Below are 21,821 nucleotides of genomic sequence, written 5' to 3'. Positions count from 1 at the left end.
CACTGCATGAGGGAAGGAGTGGAGCATGGGCACCTGAGCCATGAGCAGGCTCATGCACTATGGACTTCTTACCAAGACATGGCTGTGTCGAAATAGTGCCACCTTGGGAATTCCCTGGCACTCCAGTGGTTAGGAGTTGGAGCTTTCACTGACAGAGCCCGGGTTCGATCCCTGGCTGGGGAACTAAGATCTCACAAGTCACTCGGCCAAAAATAAATAGATAAATAAAGCTACCTTTAAACAAAAGGAAAAGAAAAGGAAGACTTTACTACAAGTTTTAAAAAGGAGTGACCACAAAGAAGACAAAAGAGAGAGAGAAAGCTATGCTCCATAGAAATGCTATATAGTCCTTTCCTGTCAGTGATAACCTAGTGGATTCTAGGTGACAATTAATTACTCTTCCCCTATGACTGCTGCAAAATGTAAAGACGCTAAATGTCTAAGATGCACCATGAATATGATGATCAGATTCTCTGACTTGGGTAACAGTGGAAGCTGATCTCCCGCCGCCAGCTGCCACCCTAGTGTGCCAGCCAGCACAGTGCCCCGGGGAAGAGCCTCGTGCAATTTCTCAATGCCCAATTCTGAGGTCCTCCCACAGACTCAGGGATGCACTAGAGTTGGCTACAAACAGAGGGAATTTGGCCTGAGAAAAAGCCTGCAGAATGTGGGAGTCAGAACTGATCAGCAACCATGCTTTGATACATTTTCAAAAACAGTCTTGGGAATTCTTGAATGAGCAGGATTTCGCTCTGGCCCCTAAACAGCATATTCACACACAGAGCCATGAAATGCAATTTCTAGTTTTTTTTTTTTTTAAACAAATACAATTCTTAATAAACTGGTGCCTTTTGCCAGCCAAGCACTCTCTCTGTGTCCTCTCCAGGCAGCGTGATGGCAGCCGTTTGCACTCAGCAGTTATATATCACCCGAGCACTTCTAGAATGTAGCAGTGGGAGCAGCATTCAGGTCTTGGCTTGCAGCCTCAGTGGCCTCTCATGCCCGCACCCCAGCATGGACGGATGTAGTGAGTCAGAAGTCCCTTCTTGCTGCCGACAACACAACTTTACAGAGACATAGCAAAAATAAGGGATGGCAAAGCTCATCAGGAACCAGAACCCACTCTCCACACAGACAAGGCTGGGACAGGCTCAGGTCCAAGGTCTTGCAGCTGATTCACGGCTGGCCTGGACCTGAGGCCCAGGCGTCAGAACTCCCAGGCCAAACAGACAGAGCTGCTGTCCCGCTCAGCTCAGCGAACCACAGAGCCCACCAGCAGCTGGCATGGAAGGCTGCTCCACACAGGAACTCCCTGCGGTTGACTTTCTGTCTCCTGAGACCAGTTCCTCGGCCTCACGCATCACCACCAGCACAGATGCCTCTGTCTCTAAATTTTCAACATACACACACTCTCACTGTCACACACTTGTGCACACCTTCTCTCACACAGATTATCAGAATTCACAGAACTGGTCCTGTAAGCAGTCAACATCCTGGGAAATTCTGGAACCCTCCAGCTATGACTACTCTTTAAGATGACAATTTCTGGAGGTGGGTAGGAATTAAGGAAATAAAGTGTCTTGGGGTAGCCACGTGTTTCTCTAGCAAAGTTTACTTCATTTTGGTGAATATCAGAAGATCCAAGTAACTCTGACTCTTTAGAAAGTGATTCTTCCTTTATTAGACTAGATGGCACTGTGGTATCACCCTTTTGATGACCAAGGAAATAGTATTTCATTTCAAATAATTTTGCTTCCACTGGGGACTGTCCAGGAGGCTAAGCCCTCCCCTTGAGGAGTCCTCGTTATCCTATGGAAATTTTATGAAGGAATCTGCCAGAGGGCAGTGGCCGTCAAATATATAAGATCACAATAGCAATAATGTGTGTTTACACTATATGTCACACTATCTGTCCAAAGGGATTTTAAAAGGCACATGTGCCCTGTGGAACTCCAGAGAGGGCTGGGGAGTCCATAGTGGCCAAGACTTCATTTTTCCTCCTCGGCCACAGCCATGGCTGTGGAATTTGTTTTTTGCCCTCAAGAGCTTTTTTTATATCACCACCTCTCACTACACCTACAGGCCCCATCAGCAAGAGGAATGATTTTCAATATTGCCAAACTGTTTGTGAACATCTTAAACCTTAAAGACTTGTGGTGACAATGGCTTACACAATTCTCACAATGGATTGAGGTGGCATCTTTCTTGGGGTCAAGGTTCTCTTAGGAGGTTGGGGACAGGGGAGGTTAGTACTGGAAGGGAAGTGAGAGTTCAACAGATTCTCCCAGAATTCCAGCATTCAGAAAGGACACTGTAACCTGAGAGATGGGAAAGTGAGTAGGGGGTGAGGTTTCCTCTAAATCTCAATGATGACCAGAAACTCAGAGGGCTCCATTCCTCTGAGGCTGGACAGAAAAACCCGCATTGGCTGTTGCATCCCGAGAGATACCAACAAAAGGTGACAGTGTCTGGAGCAGAGCAGCCCTCACCATGAGGAGAGAGCGGGAAGTCTGTCCAGGGAAGCAGCCACTGTAGCAGCAGCAACCTCCTGTGGCCAGCTAGGTGGAGAGACAGAGAGCATGGCCATGTCAGCTAAACTCACCTTATCCACTCCCGGCATCCCCTGCAGCAGCCCTCTCTGTTTCATAGAGAGCAGCAGAATGGGAACCCTGACTGGGGCAGTTGCACCCCAAAGAGTCGTTCCTACCCCCTCCCCTTATGGCACTCCCTGACCTCCAGCAACCAGGCATTGCAGCTGGCTGGAGGAAAATGCCCTCGCTTCAAAAGTGACTGGCTTTCCGTAAAACAGCTCTTTCAGCATCAGCCCTAGGTTCCCAGCAAGTGGACTGGCAGCGCCCTGCTCTAGGGCTCAGGAATTTGTAAATCAGGAGAGGTTTCTCAAGACTGAGCTCCACATGGGATCCGCAGAAGCGTCCCAACCTGCCCTTAGGCCCGCGAGGTGCCCTTGCACTTGGAAAGCGCAGGGGATGCCCCACGTGCAGCCAGTAGCCAGGGGCACAAGCTGGGTGCCACGAGCTCTCTCTGGGGGTCCGCAAACAGCCGCGGAGGGACTTTCATTCGCCCAAGGAGAGTAGAACCAGTGGTGAGAAAGAAGGAGCGAGGCGACAAAAGTAAGGAAGGAGGGGGGCGGGTGAAAACCATACAGACAGAAAAGGTTAAAGAAAGGACGGGAAGCAAAGTGAGAAAGGGAAATGGAGGGAGAAGGAAAGAGCAAGCGGCCAGGAGCTGACAAGATCCCACGCAAGAGAAAGAGAGGCGAATAGACAAAGTTAGGGGAAAGGCCTGGGAAGAGGGGCAAGAATGCGGGATCGTCAAAGTTGGCTTGGGAACCTGGGCTCAGAGAAAAGAGAGAGGCTGGAGGGGCTCAGGCACACTACACGAAGGGCGCGGGTCTTTGGGGCGCTCTAGTGCAGAATCGACATTCGGTACCCTGTCCCGGCGGCGGCCGGGGGGCGCTCTTCCAGGGCTTCCTGGCCGCTTCCTCCACCGCGCACCCCGAGCCGCCAAGCAGGCCAACCTGTGTGCAGACAGAGGAGCCGTCCCGGGTAGGAATGGACGAGCTTCCTGTGGCCGCCACAGCGTCGTGCTCCCACGCGCCAGGGCGCCAGGCGCCTGCCCAGCCCAGCCCGGGCGCCACTGCAGGGACGCCGAGGTGCTCCCTGTGTCACCCGCACCGATCAGCCGCGCCTTCCGATCCTCTTCCGATCTGTCAGCTCCCCGGCTCTGCTCCGGGCGCCCCCCTAGGCCGCGGGCGCGCGCACTCACCTGGACGGTCTCTGCCTGGCATCACGCTTGCCGTCCACCACGGCGGGCACACAGCTGGTGAGCTCGGTCCAGTCGGCGTGCAGTCCGCAGCTCCAGCCCGTGGAGAACCTGGAGAAGAGCCAGGTCTCCCGCTTACCCGGCCGGTGGCAAGTGCATTTCTTCTGACCCACGCGGCACTCATACGGCTGCTCCAGCTGGATGTTGCCCACCGGGTGGAGGCCGAAAGTGGTGCCTCCAGTCTTGGATGTGCAGGAACACGATCCGGTCATCGCCCTTGATGTCGAAGTCTACCTTGCGCAGAAGGTCGCCGTGGCTGAAAGTATAACGGGGCACGAACCTGGCAGAGCTCTCATCCTCCAAGCGGTATAGGTCCGGCAGCGGGGAGCTGAATGCCTGCAGACGGAGGAGTTGGCATTCTTTGCTGGGGCACACGTATTGGCGGACGCTCACCGCAAATAGGAAGAGCATCACCAAAGCCAGCAGCAGCTTGTTGGATTTCTCCTCCACGTTCCCGACGCTGGGGGAAACCCAAGCTCCTTATGGCAACCCCGCAACTCAGCCCGCGCCCGCCGCACGCCCGCACTGCCTCCTCCCCTGGCGCCGCGGTTGCTCCCCTTTCCCCCTCCCGTAGGCACCGCGTACTCCACCGTGGCGGCGGCGGCGGCGGCGCCCTTCCCCACTTCCTTCCTTCCCGCAGGCTCAGCGCTGTGGCTTCTGCCGCACACCACTCCTCCCCCGCCCCCCGCCCGCCTCCTGACCGCTGGCCGCCTGCCCTGTCCCCGCACGGGAGCTCTCTGGAGCGGCTTCGCAGGGTTTCGTACCCATGGGACCCCGCCTGCCCCGGTTGCCCCACTCCCCGACTCCTACCACGGGTCCGAGCCTCCGCGCATCTCATTCCACTCTTGGTGGCTCCTCGGCTCCCATCCCCATTCCGCTTTGCCCACCGGACTCTCCCCGGCGCTTCTGCCCCCAGTCCCCTCGGCGCGTACGCCGCCACCTCCTCGCCTGCCCAATCTCGGGCTCCTTCGCCATGTGCCTCCAAAGCCCTGCTCTTGCCCGCACCGGGTTGCCCACCTTGGGGGCCGCCTCGAGGGAGCTCAGAGCCCGGCGTTCGGAGTTCCCCTGGGGGGAGGGGGGCCGCGAGCACCCCGACTTGCTAGCTGAGACGCTGCGCTAAGGGTGCCCGCGGAAGCGGGGCGAAGGAGCCGCAGCTGAACCAAACGCGCGCCACCCCCGTCCAGAGCCCCTGAGCCCCCGAGCCCGGCCGCCGCGGGCCAGGTGGAACTTCGCGCTCTTTCCTCTCCTCGCGGTTGACTGCCCTTCCCGCACCACTCCCGCGCGCCCTGGCCCGGAAACGCGAGTCTCGCTTTTGCCTAAAACGTGCCTGGCGCGGGGACTAGAAAACTTGCAGAATATGGCGCTGAGCACGTGCTTCAGAGAGTGACCCAGGGCGGCCAGGCCCAGGGTGAGCAAGGCCCGGCAGAGGGAATCCAGGTCTCCGCGTCTCCCGAGGTTATCCATCCGCCTGTGGCGGCCTCGGAGCAGCAGCATGAAGACAGGGGCGCGCGCGGCTCCCGCCAGAGAGGAAGAAGCCTTTAGGGGCTCGTCCAGGAATGGCTGGGAGTTGAACCCGCGACATACACCCCTAGAAGGACCCGCGCGGATTGAAGCGGCGACAGATCCTGGCTGGCTTGCTGCCAATTTGGCCTCTTCTCTGGAATGCCGGCGGGGACAGGAGGCGCGGGCAGGCGCTCCTAGCTCTGGTTGCAGCTACACACGCAGGCAGTGCCATTTCCCCCTTCAGGCAACTCAGGGTACTAAGGATCAGGAGCGAGCTTGAATTTATGTAATAATGCCTCCCGCCCAAGAGCTCAAATCACTTAAGCAGAAAACCTGGGTTTTCTCCTGTTTGGGGGAATGGAGGTCACTCCAGTGAACGCATCACTACAATTGGGCTCATAATTTCAGCCTCCCCTAAAATAGCAAAGGCGCAAATTGGACCTTTTCTCTCTCTCCTTGCCAGTTTCCATTCTCCAATGGAAACGGGGGCATTTTGTGAAAAGGTACGTCAGCATGAAGGAAAAAGCATGACCAAAAATAAAAAAAGTTTCAGAATGAGAATTTGAGCTTTTTTTAGAGCAGGGGCTAGTCCTTACTTCCCTATGCTTTCTCAATCCCCAGCATCAAGCCCCGTGTCTACAGGAAGGCTTCACTCATAAGATTCGTTAAAAGAAAGGCACATGATTAAATACTACATGGGGGGGGGGGTGTGGCGGTGATGGCATCTAATCCAAGGTGGTGTGACAAATGAGGAAGCAGGCCCAGAGAGGGAAAGTAATGTGCCCAAGGTCACACAGCAGAGCCTGAGGGTTTGAACCCAGGAAGACATCCATTTCCTAACACCACCTCTTTTAATAAACAGGTGCAGAGCACCCTCAAGCCAAGTGTTCAGAAAGGCTCTATTCAGCTGCAGGACCAGCACTGTAAGGATTGGCAAGGAAAGAAGGAATGTCCCTTTAGGACAAGGTCCCAGGACTCAGGACTCTGACTATTCCCATCTGATTGATCAGGTATTGGGAACTGGTATTTCTGTGAATGAGTGCCCATCGGTGTCCAGTCCCACCTCTGCAGAAATAATCTCGGGCTGGCAGTGGTGTCTCTTCAGAACAGTGTTGTGGGGGAGGTGGGAGCCTGTGAGCTGAGTTGTGGGGGTGGCAGTTAGTCCCTGCAGAGACAGGCACTCCCAGGATCTCCCTCAGAACATTTGATCCCTTGCTGAGCTCTGTTCATCCCTTGTCTATTCTATCTGTGCAGTAAGGCAGCGAGCACTGGTCTCCAGACCTGAGATTCTGTCAGTTGCTTGCTGGGCAGCCTTGGGATTATGACTTGCCCCTCCTGAGCCTCACTTTCCTCTGCTGTAAAATAGGACTAATTCCTTTCTGACCATCTCGGTCACTGTCAGGATGGCCTTTGATGTTGATGTTTAGTCTATACATCTGACTCTTTGCAACCCCATGGGCTGTAGCCTGCCAGACTCTTCTGTCCATGGGATTTCTCCAGGCAAGAATACTGGAGCAGGTTGCCAGTTTCCTCCTCCAGGGGATCTTCCTGACCCAGAGTTTGAATTCCGGTCTCTTACATCTCCTGCATTGCAGGTGGATTTTTTACCGCTGAGCCACCGGGGCTTCCCAGGGATGGGTTTGGGCAATTCCAAATATGAGGCAGTGTTTACCTCCTGCTCTAAGCTCAGATGTGCCCACTGAGTCGTGAGCCAGTGAAAGCAGGGGCCCTTCTCAGGCGATTTCACAGCTGTGCCCCCTGCCGTTATCTCCTCCCCAGATGTCCCCAGTCCTGGTTGGACTTCCATGTGGCCCCCAAGCTACTGGGGACAGCAGGAGTCCCTTCGTCTGGCGGCAAGCATGATGGATTCTTGAGAATCCTGCATTTCAAGCATTTTACCTGTCTGGGGATCCTGGGGAGGGGTGGGGGGTGGTGATCAGCTGATGGATGAGGCGTCAGACTAAGGAGTCAGATGCAGCAACTTTCAAGGCAGACCTCTTGGCCCCCCAGAGAGCTCCCCAGATGCCGCCGGGCCTTTGGGACACATCTGAAAGGGCAGCTGAGGGGAGAGCCAGGTGAGCCATGAGGATCGCTGAGGAGCACAACCTGCCAGTTGTCTCTTCCTGCTCCCAGGCCACCCATTAGACCCCTTTGGTGTCTTCAGTAGGTGGCTCTCTCCACGGTGCCATATGAGGACCACCTCCCACCCACCAATACATTCAGTGGGTCCCCAGGGAAGCACTTCTGGAACACAGTGGGTCACACATTCATGCCCCCAGTGACACTTAAGAACTCTAGAGTTCCTGCTCTAAGAGAGATCAGTGGGACTGGAACATGGGAAGGTGCCTTGGATGGGGGTGGGGGACTGGTAACCAGTACCGGAAACAGTCAGGATTTACTCATTTAGGTCATAAAGAGGAACACATGCACACAATCTCTTTCTCAGAGGAAGGGGCAGTCAGTTGGTAGTTTTCCTCTTCACAAAGAAGGAACAGGATGAGGCTGTGAAGTCCAGCTTCTGAGATCAGATGTGTGCGCTCATTCACTTAGTCTTGTCTGACTCTGCGACCCCACGGACTGTAGCACACCAGGCTCCTCCATCCATGGGATTCTCCAGGCAAGAATACTGGAGGGGGTTGCCATTTCCTCCTCCAGGGGATCTTCCTGACCCAGGGGTCAAACTCATATCCCCCGAGTGTCCTGCATTGGCAGGCAGATTCTTTACCACTGAGCCACCTGAGTATATTCTAGTGTGACTATATACACTGGCTCACTGGAGGGTATTTGCATTTCTAAGACTTTCCTCTACCCTTATCCTGTAAGAAAAATAAAGAAATGACTCTCTCGTGGTGGATTTCACATATCCCGGTTCCTAAAGTGGGAAGAAACTGTCTGCGGGGGAGTAGGGGAACTCACAAGTCTCAGAGGACTGTTCCTGGGGTGAAGAGGCTCCCTGCTAAGAAGAGGGAATTCTTCCCGTGTGTGTCCCGAAAGCCACATTCTCCTGAGGCCATGACTGGGCCTTCGTAAGACCTTCCAAGACCTCTTGCAATGCTGGGCTGGGCCCATCTTCCAGGAACTGGTTCCCCGCAGGAATTGAGTAACAAAGATCCTGATACTCCAGAAGGGCTTCCCACATGGTGCTAGTGGTAAAGAATCCACCTGAAATGCAGGAGACATAAGACATGCAGATTCGATCCCTAGGTCAGGAATGGCAACCAACTCCAGTATTCTTGCCTGGAGAATCCCATGGACAGAGGAACCTGGTAGGCTACAGTCCATGGGGTCGCAAAGAGACACAACTGAACCAACTTAGCACGCATGCTCATATTCTGAAATCAGCCCTCTTTTGGAGATTGGGGTGAGGGACAGTTCTGTGGTTTTGCATCTTCTTGCCTGAGTGGTCGTCTGTGTATATATTTGGGATTCAGGACTTGGAACATGAGGAGGACTCTGCAGTCTGAGCAGGGCCTCTGGTTGTCTCCACAGTATGCCATTCTTTTCCTTGTTTATCCAGAACCTTGTCCTCCCATGGTTTCCACAAAACATTGCCGATTCTGGGAGCATAAAGGTCAGGCTGGCTTGCATACTAAGCAGTGTGCTCTCAAATATGCATTTGGTTGCTGGTGTCTGAGAGGAGAGCAGGAGGTGGTAGAGAGAGCCCTGGCCTAGGAGTCCAGAGACTTGGGTAACTGAGAACAGGACCCTGTATGACCATGAAGAAGACACCTGTTCGCTCTTGGGCTCAGTTGCCCTATTCGTAAGAAGTCAGAGTCCGGGGTGGGGAATACATGTAACTCCATGGCTGATTCATGTCAATGTATGACAAAACCCACTACAATATTGTAAAGTAATTAGCCTCCAACTAATAAAAATAAATGGAAAAAAAAAAAGTCAGAGTCAATGTCGTGCCCTAAGGGCATTGTCCTGCTCTAATATGGTAAGTCACTTGCTTTTCTTGTCTTCTTCAAGGTCCAGACTGCTGCCAAACTCTCACCACCTCAGCGCAGGGCAGAGCCCAGTCCTTCTTGCTTTCTGTAACAGTCACATGGTGGGGACCCATTAGGCCATCAGCAGCTGGACTTGTCCTGAGCCTATGTGACAGGGGTAACAGCAGGGTCCCCTGTTAAAATTGAAACAGAAACAGTGGAAACTTAATGTCAAAGAAAGTGCTGGCAAATAACTGAAGTCAATAGATTTATTTTTAAAAGTGCTGGCATTCTTTATAGAGTATAAAACACTAAGAAAATATGCTTTCCCCTTATCCCGAGCATTTACCTCAAAGCTGGACAAAGCATTTGTCCAGCTGTCGCTAATTAAAAACAAACAAACAAATAAAAACCTCATACTCTCAATTATAGGTGATTTTTGTCACCAAGATTGAAGACATGCAAACTATTGTCACTTCGTTGCTATCTTTCTGCATCTCTCCAAACTGAATGAACAGCACAGCTTCATGAAAGCACTGCTCTGAAATTTGAGCTTTAATATTCTAAACAAGTTAGGTATGTTATAGACAGCACTCTCAATGGTTGTCTATTTTTATCCCATGAAGCACTGAATTTATTTGTTTAGCCTTTAAAAAAACACATGGGGTTGAAGGAATTAAAAGAGGAGGAGGATGTAGGGGTAATGTGTGTGCTGAATGAACGCATGCTGCAAAGGCAAGAGAAAGAAGCACTGGACCAGGGTTCATGGTCAACTCTGAACATCAGACCCATGGCCACCCTTCTCCTGATGAGACCTGCCCACTGTTTCCCTGACAGTGACACCCCCATTTCTCACCGACAGCCTTTGGAGGTGTCTGTTCAGGCAGGGCTTTGAAAGCCATGGCGAGCCAAGGCCTGGCAACCACCAGGGGCAGCAGGTCAGGCTCCACTCCTGATACAGTCATGTTGCTTATTTGGGGCTCAGTCTCCACTCATAAAATAGCCTGACCAGGTACCTTCTAAAAGCTGGCTTAGGGGTAGAATAAAGAGGAAGCCAATCTCAAATGAGTTTATTTTAAAAAGGAGAGGGCACAGGTTTGGAGAGCACCTTGCCCTGGGGTTTCATCAGCACTCTGAGCTGTCACAGAGCCTCAGTTTTCCCGTCCATGAAAATGGGGCTAGAACAACCTCACTCGGTTGTAATATGAATTCACTAAAACAATCTGTGGGAGGTACTCAGTTGAGTTCCTGGAAAGAGTACATCTTGTGTAAATGTCCATTTCTCTTCACTTTCAACTCTGAACACCTTTGGTTTGAGCTCTTGGTTATATTTCCCACAAGAGTAACATGCACATATTTAATGACAGGGGTGAGACTGGCTTTGCCCCCACCCCATTTTCTTTGCCTGGCTTTCTTGTCTCACCCTCCCTTCACATCTCTCCAGTGTTTTCCGGGGCTGGTGTCCCCTGGGTGATAAAAGGATACAATGATCCATTTAATCACAGTGAAGAATGAGACATGTCCATGTGAACCCTGGCAGGAGACATCCACAAAAGAGGAGGAAAAATGATCCCCACCAGGAGACACCATGAAACAAGCATAATGGCAGTGGAGGAAATGCTTGGGGAGCTGAGCTGGAGGGTTTTAAGTATGTGTAGAACTTACAGGGCCAGCCCCCACTCTAAATTATTGACAGTAATTTTCGACTCTGTTCACTTCAACAGTTAATGGTCGATTTGGCCAGAGCAGTTTCGACTTGATCAGCTGGGAAAACCGCAGCGGTCATGAAAAACACAGTCAGTTTTGTGTTCATCTGGTGTGAGCGAGAGCTGGGCCAGCAACTCCCTTTCCCCATAGCTGAGTAGAAAGAACACCAAGCTGGAGGCGAAGAAAGCAATGTTTGAGTCTTAGTTCTGCCTCCAGCTCACTGTGTGACCCTGGGCTAGTCTCTTGACCTCTCTGGGATTTAGTTCCTGACCTTGGTAAATGGAGGGGCTGTATCAGATGACTCCGAAGACCGGTCCCAGAAAGAACTTGTTGTGATCTAAGTTATGCCAGTTACCAAGAAGAGCTGAGGAGGGACCGTACTCTCTCTAGCCTTTGTGCAGGCAAAAATGCTCTACTGAAGATGACCTCAAGCTTGGGGCTGAGTCAGAAAAGCCAAAGGAAGACTTAGAGGAGGCAACTTTCTTAGATCAAGTGGGTAAGAGAGAAACTTGAAAATAAACCTCCCGGACTTCTGCCGACTTGGAAAGTAAAGTCAAAACTGAAGGATTGGGGGAAAGTGTTGAGAACTGACCTCCCACTGACACAAAAGCCCTAGGTAGGTTTTAATAATGATAATAACAAAAGCAAGAATGGCCCTGCCTGGCCCACAGCCTCCCACTTGTTTGCTTACTGCGGAATCTTTGCAAGAGAAGAGCACGCCCACTGCTGATCTCCTGGCTGGTCTCTGTGGGAGTTCTAGTTTTGAATAATAAAATACAAAAGCTAAATTATATCTCAGAGCAATCTGGAGGACTTAGAGGAAGCTAGCCTCTGAGGGCAAAGTGGCTCCCAGGAAAAAGACCTGTTTGGCACCCAAATGGGCTTGAAGAAGGAGGTTTTATAAGAACAACCCAGGAAAAGAGAAAAATTAGTTTAGAGAAATCATACATGTCACTGCCTAAGTGAAAATTAATTTTTAATCAGAGGGAGCCAGATTAGACTCAACTGGGCTTGAGAGCAAAACCTAGAAAAGGACTTACTTTTTTATGTACATATTTTCAAAATCCAGATTTCACTAAAAGGCATGAGAGTGCAGAAAGCTACAAGCTTAGAGCAGCAGAGGGAAATGAACTTGGTGAAAGACACGGTGAACATTCATCCACACTGAAGAAAGCCGCCTTAGTGAGTACCATCTTGTGAAATATTTAGCTGACACAGAAGACAATATTCCAGTCCCCAGTCAGAAGAGTTGATACGAGTGAATAAAGGGTTAGAATTGTGATGGGGGGCAATTGAGGAAAGGGTGACATTTTGTCAAGGATGCCAGCTCCAGTGCTCTGCACTATGGTCAGGGATGGCTGGCCATGGTGATGTTACCTGTAGGCTGACTCCAGAATGCTTAGCAAACTATGCCAGGAAGGCCTCCTCAACTCCATACCTATTATGTGTCAAGCACTTGGCTAAACACTTCACATGCCCTCTCTCAATTAACATGCTCAGCAAAGGACTTCCCTGGTGGCCCAGTGCAGTCCCAATGCAGGGGGCCCCAGGTTCCATTTCAGGTCAGGGAACTAGATTCCACATGCCGCAGCTAAGAGTTCATGTGCCACAACTAAAAGATTCTGCATGCTGAAACTAAGACCTGGCATGGCCAAATAAATAGATTAAAAAAAAATGCTTGGCAGCCCAGTGAGGTGGTTACTTTTGTTGTACTTACTTTACAGATGAGCAAAATGGGGTCCAGGATTAGAGCCACCCAGCTTGTAAGTAGCAGAGCTGTGCCGTGTTGTTGTTGTTCTCAGTCATGTCCAACTCTTTGCGACCCCATAGATTGTATCCTGCCAGGCTCCTCCGTCCATGGACTTCTCCAGGCAAGGATTACTGGAGTGGGGTTGCCATGCCCTCCTCCAGGGGATCTTCGCAACCCAGGTATCGAACCTGTGTCTCTTACATCTCCTGCATTGGCAGGCAGGTTCTTTACCACTAGCACCATCTGGGAAGCCCAGTGGAGCTGAGACTTGAACCCAAATCTGTCAATCTCCGCAGTGAGTCCAGTGTCCCAGTGATGCTCATCCAGCTCCGAGACGTCTGGGCATGAGCCAGAGAGTGAGTCATCCTGGTCACAAATGGAATATCAAGAAACTTCGATGGTCCTCATCCTAGGCAAAGAGAGATCATGTTGTGGGGGTGGGGGGTGGCACATGCTCTGAGAACACTGAAGGAGATCGAGGTTAGGGGCTCAGAGCCTGAACTTTGTTAATAGTTAAGATGGAAGCATAGATGCAGACACTGCAAACTGGGTAACCCAATACACACACAACCTTGGGACATCACCCACACTATCTGATACTGTTATTTTTTTTGGAAGTGTCTTAAGCAACTTGGTCCACTCTGCTATGCAATAACCTTCTGGAAGGCTGGGACCTTGGCTTCTTCATTTTTAAAAGTTCCCCTCAGAGTCCAATAACAATATATTTGGCCTAAGGCTTCTTGGTTTACCACATACTTTCATGGACACTGACTGGACCTTCAAAATATCTCAACAAGGCAGCTGTTCTTGCCCTCACTTTATCTGTGGGGAAATGGCATTTGGTGGGGCCAAAGGACCTTGGTCGAGGGCACACAGCTGATGTGGAGTTGTCACTGTTGACCACTCCCTTGATACCCCCAAGCACGCAAGCCAGCACAAGGTAATCACAAGGCCCCTCACAGAGAATCTGCCATAGACTAGACACTCAAGAAATGTCAGTTGTCCCCTTCCTTGACAATATATGATTTTAAAATGTTTTCTTTGCACTAACTATATCCTACCTGTTCCCCCAATATATTCAACAGACACTAGTTTATGTTCTCAGAGAGCTTATCATTGATGTAAGGTAATACAGCCTGTGTGTGTGCCCACTGACCCAGTCCCTTCCTTGTCAATGAGGTTGCACATAATGTGTCCTAGCTTCAGAAGATGTGGTACATATATACAATGGAATGCTACTCAGCCATAAAAAAGAATGAAGTAATGCCATTTGTAGCAACGTGGGTGGACCTAGAGATTGTCATACTGAGGTAAGCCAGGTGGGGACAGACAAATACCATATGATATCACTTATATGGAATCTGAAATATGACACGAATGAACATATCTAAGAATCAGAAACAGATTCACAGATGTAGAGAACAGACTTGTGGTTACCAAGGTGGGGGTGGGAATGGGGGAAGAATGGATTGGGAGTTTGGGATTAACAAATGCAAACTATTATAGATAGATAGATAGATCAGTAACTGAATCACTTTGGTGTACACCAAAAACTAGCACAACATTGTAAATCAACTATGCTTCAATAGAATTAAAAAAAAGGAAAGTGTCCTAGCTCTGCCCAATTACAAATGCCACCCTCCATCTGTGGCACTAAGAGTGTGACACTGTGAGCAGTGTGTGGTTGCACAAGCACACTATAGTTTGTATCAACATCTATAGCCCCATCAAGACAAATAGTTGATTTTTTAGACCAAGTCAACAAGCTGGTGTGTTTTATTTCACTCGAACTATGTCTGTCCTGCTCACTCTTCTCCCTGCAAAAGGCAGCTTTTTGACTTGGTCTAAAAAATCAACTATTTGTCTTAATGGGGCTGTAGATGTTGATACAAACTGTAGTGTTTTTGCAGGGAGAAGAGTGAGCAGTACAAGACACAGTTCAAGTGAAATAAAACACACTCTAAACGTTTCACCCTAAACGTTTCTATAAAGTTTCAGATCTTGCCAGCGGTTTGTTAGCAAGTCAAAGCAGAAACTGACTTTTGGTATTCCAGAGTCTTATGGAAGACAGCCATATAAGGAATTGCTCGATGAGCAGTTCCTGGCTCTCTAATCATGGACAAATCTTCTGCCAGCTGAGATGCAAGATGCTGTGGCAGTAGCAAGCTAACAACAAGGAGAACGACAACAACAATTTGCCAGGATGATGCAAATCCAGAATGCAGGAGAGGCTGTTTTCTTTGTGGAATGCGTCTGGAAGTATGGCTAGATGTGAGTTATCATCTGCATTAGATGCTCCACCATGACATCCTAAATAGACATTTTATGTTGGATATCAACTGGGAACATTTTTATTCAACACTAATTTCATCAAAACCTGTATATCATATAGCCAGATTTCATCAACTGAAGGAGAATGAGTATAATATAAACTATTCACTAGAAAGACATTACTTTATTAGCTGGACATTCTTTGAGCTCTATTATACAATAAAGTTTGTAGCCTAATACTTAGATTAAAAAAAAAAAGTGGAGTCAGAGATTCAGGCTGAACTGTACCTCCTTGTAAGACCCTGAAACGGATCTGAAATGATAAGGAACTCACTCTTGGAGTATTTACAGACCACTCTTCATGTCAAAGAATGTAAAAAAGTCCCCCAAAGGCAAAGTGCTCTGGGTAGTTCCTTTTCCTGCCCTTCCTTCTCAACAGTCTGCTGCAAAGGCTCTGGTCAGTGCTGCAGGCTGCTCTTTTATCTCCATAACCTGAGCACCTCGGCAGAGCAGGCTCCCTCTCCACATGGCATTCAGTGAATTCTGAGTCAAGTCCAGGCTACAGTCAGCTGCCTTCATTGTAAGTCTTTTGCAATTTAATGGATGGCTTGGCCCTTATGCCTTGAGGATTGGAATCTCCTGGACAGGGATAGGGTTTCACTTTCCATGTCTACAGCACTTGCACCAAGGTTATTAATATAGTCTTATAGAGGGGGATCATATTGACATCAAGCTCAAATGCACATCATAAAGTCTGTGGCTTGAAGCTAGACTGAGCCGAGCCCCCCAGGAGGAGACTGAGTCACCCTAGGCTTCCAGCCACCCAGGGCAATTTTGAGAGTTCAAAATCCAGTTCAAGTCAATCCTGTCTGGGACACTGCTTCTTTCCTTCTATATCAGTCCCACTCTCCTATGCCTGGAGGTGCACTTCAACACATAAGGAGGGGAAGAACATAATTTGGAGAACACCTCAGGTGTTACCTCTGCTGAGGCATTAAGGACTCAGAGTTTTAAATGAATAAATGAATCATAATACAGTGATGTATCCCAGCCGAAGAATCAGTGAGGCCATTGGAGGAGCTGGCAACAGCAGTGGAAGGAATACACTTTCTGGATTCAGACCAGGATTTGGATCTCCATCTGGCTCCTTACTAGCCGTGTGGCCTCAGGCAAGCAGGGTCTCACTTTTCCCATCTATACAATGGGGATAATTCTAATCAGCTATTTTGTAAAGTATGCATGAGAAAAGAGAGGAAAAAATGTATATAAAGCACCATTTACAGGACTTGGCAGAGAATAAGTATCCAACAAATGGCAGCTATTGTCAAGGAAGAGACCAGAGAGATGGCTAGGTGTGTCTTAGTGTCCTCCAGTCATGTGTGAATGTCTGCCTCCATTGTGGACAAGAAATACTCTCCTCAGATAAGACACCAGATCACTACATATGCTTTACTCTTTCTTTTGTTGTTGTTGTTTAGTCACTAGTGAAAGTGAAAGTCACTCAGTTGTGTATAACTCTGCGACCCCATGGACTATACAGTTCATGGAATTCTCCAGGCAGGAATACTGGAGTGGGTAGCCTTTCCCTTCTCCAGGGGCCCTTCCTAACCCAGGGATTGAACCCTGGTGTCCCACATTGCAGGTGGATTCTATACCAGCTGAGCCACCAGGGAAGCCCAAGAATACTGGAGAGCGTAGCCTATCCCTTCAGTGGATGTTCCCAACCCAGGAATCGAACCAGGGTCTCCTGTATTGCAGGCACATTTTTTACCAACTGAGCTATCAGGGAAGCCCAACTAGGTTGTATCTGACTCTTTGCAACCCTATAGACTGTAGCCTGTCAGGCTCCTCTGTTCATGGGATTTCCCAGGCAAAAATACTAGAGTGGGTTGCCATTCCCTTCTGCAGGGGACCTTCCCAACCCAGGGATCAAACTCTCGTCTCCTGCCTTGGAAGGCAGATTCTTTACCACTGGGCCACCTTAGAAGCCCATACTCTCTTTCACTTTCATGTTCTTAATGATCCAAGTCATTCATGACTGCAAACTCCATGAAAGTTCAAATATTGTAGAAAAAAACAAAAATTCTCTTGACTCACCTACAACCCCACTTCCTTCCCTCAGGGAAATCGCTGGTTTCAGTTTGTTTTGTAGGTTAAGGGATTTTTTGGTATGCAAATTTTATAAGAGTAGACATATAAAAAAAATACATAGTGTTGTTTTAGTGGGTTTTTTGTAAAAAACAAAATGTGTGTTTTGTAGGCATGTTTCAGTATTGAAGTATGATATGCATAAAGAAAAGGGAATATAGGCTAAGTGCATAGCTTGAATTTTCACAAACTGAACACCCATATCATCAACATTCATGTTGAAAAACACTATCATTGCCCCAGAATCCCCTTTTGTGCCCTTTTCTACTCAATAAACTCCCCAAAATGGCAACTATTGTGACTCATATCAGTGTATATGAGTTTTGCCTGCTTTTGTACTTTATATAAATTGAACCATATGGTGTATTAGTTTTGTGTGGTTGCTGTCACAAATGACCACAAGTTACACAGCTTAAAACAACACAAAACTATCATCTCACAGCTTCTCTAGGTCAAACATCCAGGCACAGTGTGGCTGGATTCTCTGCTCAGGGCCTCCCAGGGATGAAATCAAGGTGTCCTCCAGGACTTGGGTCTCCTCTGGTGCTGGGTTCGTCTTCCAAGTTTACCAACTGTTGATAGAATTGATTTCCTCATGGTTGTAGGACTGAGGTCCTCATTTTCCTGATGGCCCTCGACTGGGGGTCATTCTCAGCAACTAGAAGCCACTCACATTCCTTGTCACAAGGCTTCTTCCACCTTTAAGCCAGGAACAGAGAACTTCTTTCATGTCAGGCCCCCTTGTGCTTTAACTCTGACTTCCTTTTCTGCCAGCAGTTAAAGAACATCCTCTGCTTTGGAAGAACTCATTTGACCAGGTCGGGCCTCAACTGGATAATCTCCCTATCTTAAGGGTCACTGCTTTGGGACTGTAAATCTGCAAAATTTCTTTACAGTAGTACCTAGATTATTGTTTGAATAACTAAGGACATATGTGTGCCCTCTGGGCTCCAGGCATCTTAGAGGAGATTCTGCCCACCATATGCACTATGTCCTCTTTGATGTCCAGCTTCTTTCACTCAGCATTGTGTTTGTAAGGTTCATCCATATTGTGAGGATCAGATCTTTTGGTGAACATGTGTACATACAGAACTAAACACTTTTTGCTCTAAGACAGTAAAGTTTTGGACTTTTTGTTACCACAAAATAATCCAGCCTATCCTGACTGATGCAGCAATCTGAAAGTGGAATTGCTATGACCAAAGGTGATAGAGCTTCCCTGGTGGCTCAGGCAGTAGAGAATCCACCTGCCATGTAGGAGACCCAGGTTCGATCCCGGGGTCAGGAAGATCCCGTGGAGAAGGGAATGGCTACCCACTCCAGTATTCTTGCCTGGAGAATTCCATGGACAGAGGAGGGTGATAGATGCTGCCATATTGCCCGCCAATAAGGCAATGCCCTGGATATTGTACAAGAGCATCTTGCCACATCCTTACTGACAAATGTTATGATAGAAGCCTGTGTGTATAAATGAGTTGTGACCAATCTGAGCTTTATTTTGTATGCCTATAAAATAAGGATTTTACCCTAAGGATCCAGGAGAACGAGCCTAAGCCCCTGCCTGTCCGAACCACTAACATCACCACCAAGGACTGTGTGTGGCCCTTACTGTGCTCCATTTTGTTTTGCTATGCTTTGTTTTTCATGGGATTTATTACTCCCAAATATTCCATATATTTACTAATTTAGGATGTTTATTGTTTGCTTTCTATTTCTACTCACTAGGATATGACCTTCTGCATGGGGGGTGGAAATCTCTGTTAGGTTGTTGCTAGATCCCAGAGGCCTAGAAAATTCCCTGACACACAGCAGGTGCTTAAAAATATTGGTTAAATGAACACATAAGTATTAACTCAAGATATGAACTTGAGGTTATTATTATTCATCATTATAGGCTATTTTACAGTAATAGTCATCATATTTTCTAAATCAATCAAGTCACTGCTTTAAGAAAGTATTTTCTGCATTGAAATGTGGGGAACAATTTAACTATGCATTTGTAGCCATTGAATCTACTTTGTCCTTCTTCTATCTCATTTTTAAATTTTACTTTACACAGTTGTCGAGGAATTTTTTTAGAATATCCTAAATTCTTTCTGGTTATGCTTATAAACTTGAGACTGCTAAAGAAAACCAGAGATTTAAAGATCCTTTCTTCCTAGAGCATTCTACCACACCAAAACAATAATTATTTGTCTCCGCAAATTCCATCCTGAAATATCTTCCCTTCTCACTGCAACTGATCAGTATGCCACTCTTCCTTCAAGATCGGAATCAGTGAGGGTCTAGAGCATAGCTGTCAAAAAGAGCTTTTTGCAACGATGGAGATATTCTTGATCTTCCCTCCCCCAAATCATAGCTGCTAGCTACCTGTGGCTTCCGAACACTTGAAATGTGGCTACTGTGACTGAAGAATTAATTTGTAATCAAACTTAATAATAAGGCATTTTTATTCACTTTAACCTTAAGTAATTTAAATGACCACAGGTGAGTAGTGACTATCATATTGGACAGTACAGCCCTAGAGGAAAGAAATGGAAGAATGGGATCCATTTTTGATCCTTTGATTACAGCAGCCAGAGGGATCCTGAGAATCAAAGGTGAGAGAAAAATGTGCCAGGGCCCTTTGTTCACAACCCCTTCCTCCAAGTGATGGAGAAGAAGCAACAGAGTGCTCTCACCTTCTCTCCTCAGATAGAAGAGCTTGAGCGGGCGGACAGAAGGATTCACGCTCTTGTAGTCATTGAACATCACCTTAAGTTGTTCCTTCATGTGGTCATTGGCTTAGGTTGTGTCTACACAAGTCAGCCCAGTGACTCAAGCTGGCACTCTGAATGTGAAATGGCCATTTGGAGACATGGATTTCACAGCTTACACACAGTTCCCTTGCTCACACTATGATTTGTGCAGCTCACCCTGGGGGCACTGGCAGAGAGGCACTCAGTCCATCTGCTGGAAGATTGGACACTTCAAAGGAGGTGGTAATTACTGAAGCAGGTAATGGATCATAAGGAAGTAAAGTACTAGATACATCACCCAGTGAGGAAAATAACCATACCTAGGGTTTTAAAGGCACAAAGAAAAGAATATTACCTACTTTGAGCTACTTCTTGGAGCAGAGGATATTTGGCTCTACTGCGATGTTATGAAATTAATTTGAGGTTGAGAAACTGTAATAGATTACAGCTATCAGTCTCTGTGCATGGTTTTACAATCAACATGTAAGATATGAAAAAAGAAAGATGCCAATAACATATTAATGTGGTATTTGGTGTTCAATCTTCTTTATGCAGCAGAATATTACAGCTGAGCAAAAAAAGGTAAAAAAGTTGGTTCTCTTTTATACAAAGAAACAGAAGAAGGGAAGTTGAACTTTAAATTATCCCATCTGTCTCTTTCCATTGATTGAGTCTTCCTTATTAAGATAAATTTCGAGCTAGAATATCATTATCTTTTGATTTCTCCAGAAAGTATGCCTTTCAGCTATCTTGGTTTCTTTCTTTTTCTTTCCTGATTTTTTTTCTTTTCCTAATTTTTCCCCTATATTGGCAGCTTCTGAGGATGAATCACTATCCCTTTGTGTATGTCCCAAATTTCTTATTTGAGTTCTTCTGGAAATATTTGTATGGTTAGCTTAACACCTAACACCCACCTCATAGATGTACCTAAGCGAAGTCCGACATCTGCCTTGTTGGCACAAGAAGGGTGTATGACTTCTCTCGGACAGAAGAGAACCCAAACTCAGCTCTACCATAAACTAGCTGTGGGATCTTGGGGGAGTTATTTACCCTGATTCTCAGTTTCTTCATCTGTCGATAGGGAGACACCAGTGAAGAGGACAGAATGGCTGAGTGAGCTTGCTTTTTTACTTCTGGCTGGTTCTGACTCGTTTCTTCCGACAGATACCATGGCTCTGCTCAGTGGCCTATTTCTGTCCCTATCCAACAACCAATGCTGATGTGATGTGGACATTCTTGGTAACTGGTAGATAGCAAGTGCTCACTGGGCATGAATTCATCCCCCCCCCCTTTCCCACATTCTCAGCCAAGCAGCTAGTGCTGCATGTTCATCAGATGCCCCTTGTTCTCCCCCTACCCTTCATTGCCAGGGATAAAATGAAGGGACAAAGCAGGAAGCACTCATGATGACAACATGCTTATGAGGATAACAAGGCCCAAATGGACCCTGTGAATAAGTAGAAGGGCTGGAGCTTCTGTTCAGTTGCCTCCCCCTACTCCCCATCGCTACAGCCCTGAGGATCCATCTACTTCCCTATTTGTGGGCTCAGTATCCTCCCCAAACCCACCCTCAGACCCTTCATTAAACTAGTGTGGGTGAGTGAGAACCCTCCTTGTTCCACGTACATTTCCACGTGGATCAGAATCTCCAGTTAAAATGGATTATTCTCTGAGTACAAAATATTAGGCATGAAGCTGTGGGAGAATATACTCCATTTCAAAAGCCTTTTCTGGAGTCCTGGAAATAAGGCCATGTAATTATATGCCCACCGGGGTGAGCCAGCACCACAAGGGCTTCTTGAACCGCAAAAGGGCCAAGTATTTTCCCAGTGGAGATTGCCCAAGTCATGATCCGCAGGAAAGGAATCCTATTATGTCCCCATCAGTTTGAACAAGAGGGGACAACAGAGAGCAGTTGGCCAGAGCCCCAGG

General features: G+C 48.0%; 1 protein-coding gene across 2 annotated transcripts; it reads right to left on the bottom strand.

The window, feature by feature from the left end:
* Nucleotides 1–243: 243 nt before the first annotated feature.
* LOC122435280 (heparan-sulfate 6-O-sulfotransferase 2-like) lies at nt 244–4,896 on the bottom strand. 2 transcript variants are annotated; one of them, XM_043459345.1, is made up of 3 exons: nt 4,861–4,896; nt 3,787–4,179; nt 244–1,064 (listed from the first exon to the last, which is right to left on the bottom strand). In XM_043459345.1, the coding sequence occupies exons 2-3, from the start codon at nt 4,053–4,055 to the stop codon at nt 986–988; spliced, it is 348 nt and encodes a 115-aa protein (XP_043315280.1). In that variant the 5' UTR covers nt 4,056–4,179; nt 4,861–4,896; the 3' UTR covers nt 244–985. The 2 variants fall into 2 exon arrangements, with proteins under 2 accessions (XP_043315280.1, XP_043315281.1); XM_043459346.1 differs by lacking the exon at nt 4,861–4,896 and adding an exon at nt 4,429–4,477.
* Between the last annotated feature and the right edge of the window lie 16,925 nt (nt 4,897–21,821).

The sequence above is a fragment of the Cervus canadensis genome, chromosome X (genome assembly GCF_019320065.1).
Source record: "Cervus canadensis isolate Bull #8, Minnesota chromosome X, ASM1932006v1, whole genome shotgun sequence".
In the NCBI taxonomy this organism is placed as follows: Eukaryota; Metazoa; Chordata; class Mammalia; order Artiodactyla; family Cervidae; genus Cervus; species Cervus canadensis.
The sequence above is the reverse complement of the archived record's forward strand: the minus strand, read 5'-3'. Positions and strand labels throughout refer to the sequence as shown.

Bases quoted from the DNA above. Each gene is read 5' to 3' on its own strand.
- LOC122435280 (XM_043459345.1), bottom strand. From the start codon at position 4,055: ATGACCGGATCGTGTTCCTGCACATCCAAGACTGGAGGCACCACTTTC. The intron at 1,065-3,786 runs GTGAGTGCGCGC...GTCTCTGTAAAG, and splicing joins GCCAGGCAGAGACCGTCCAG to TTGTGTTGTCGGCAGCAAGA.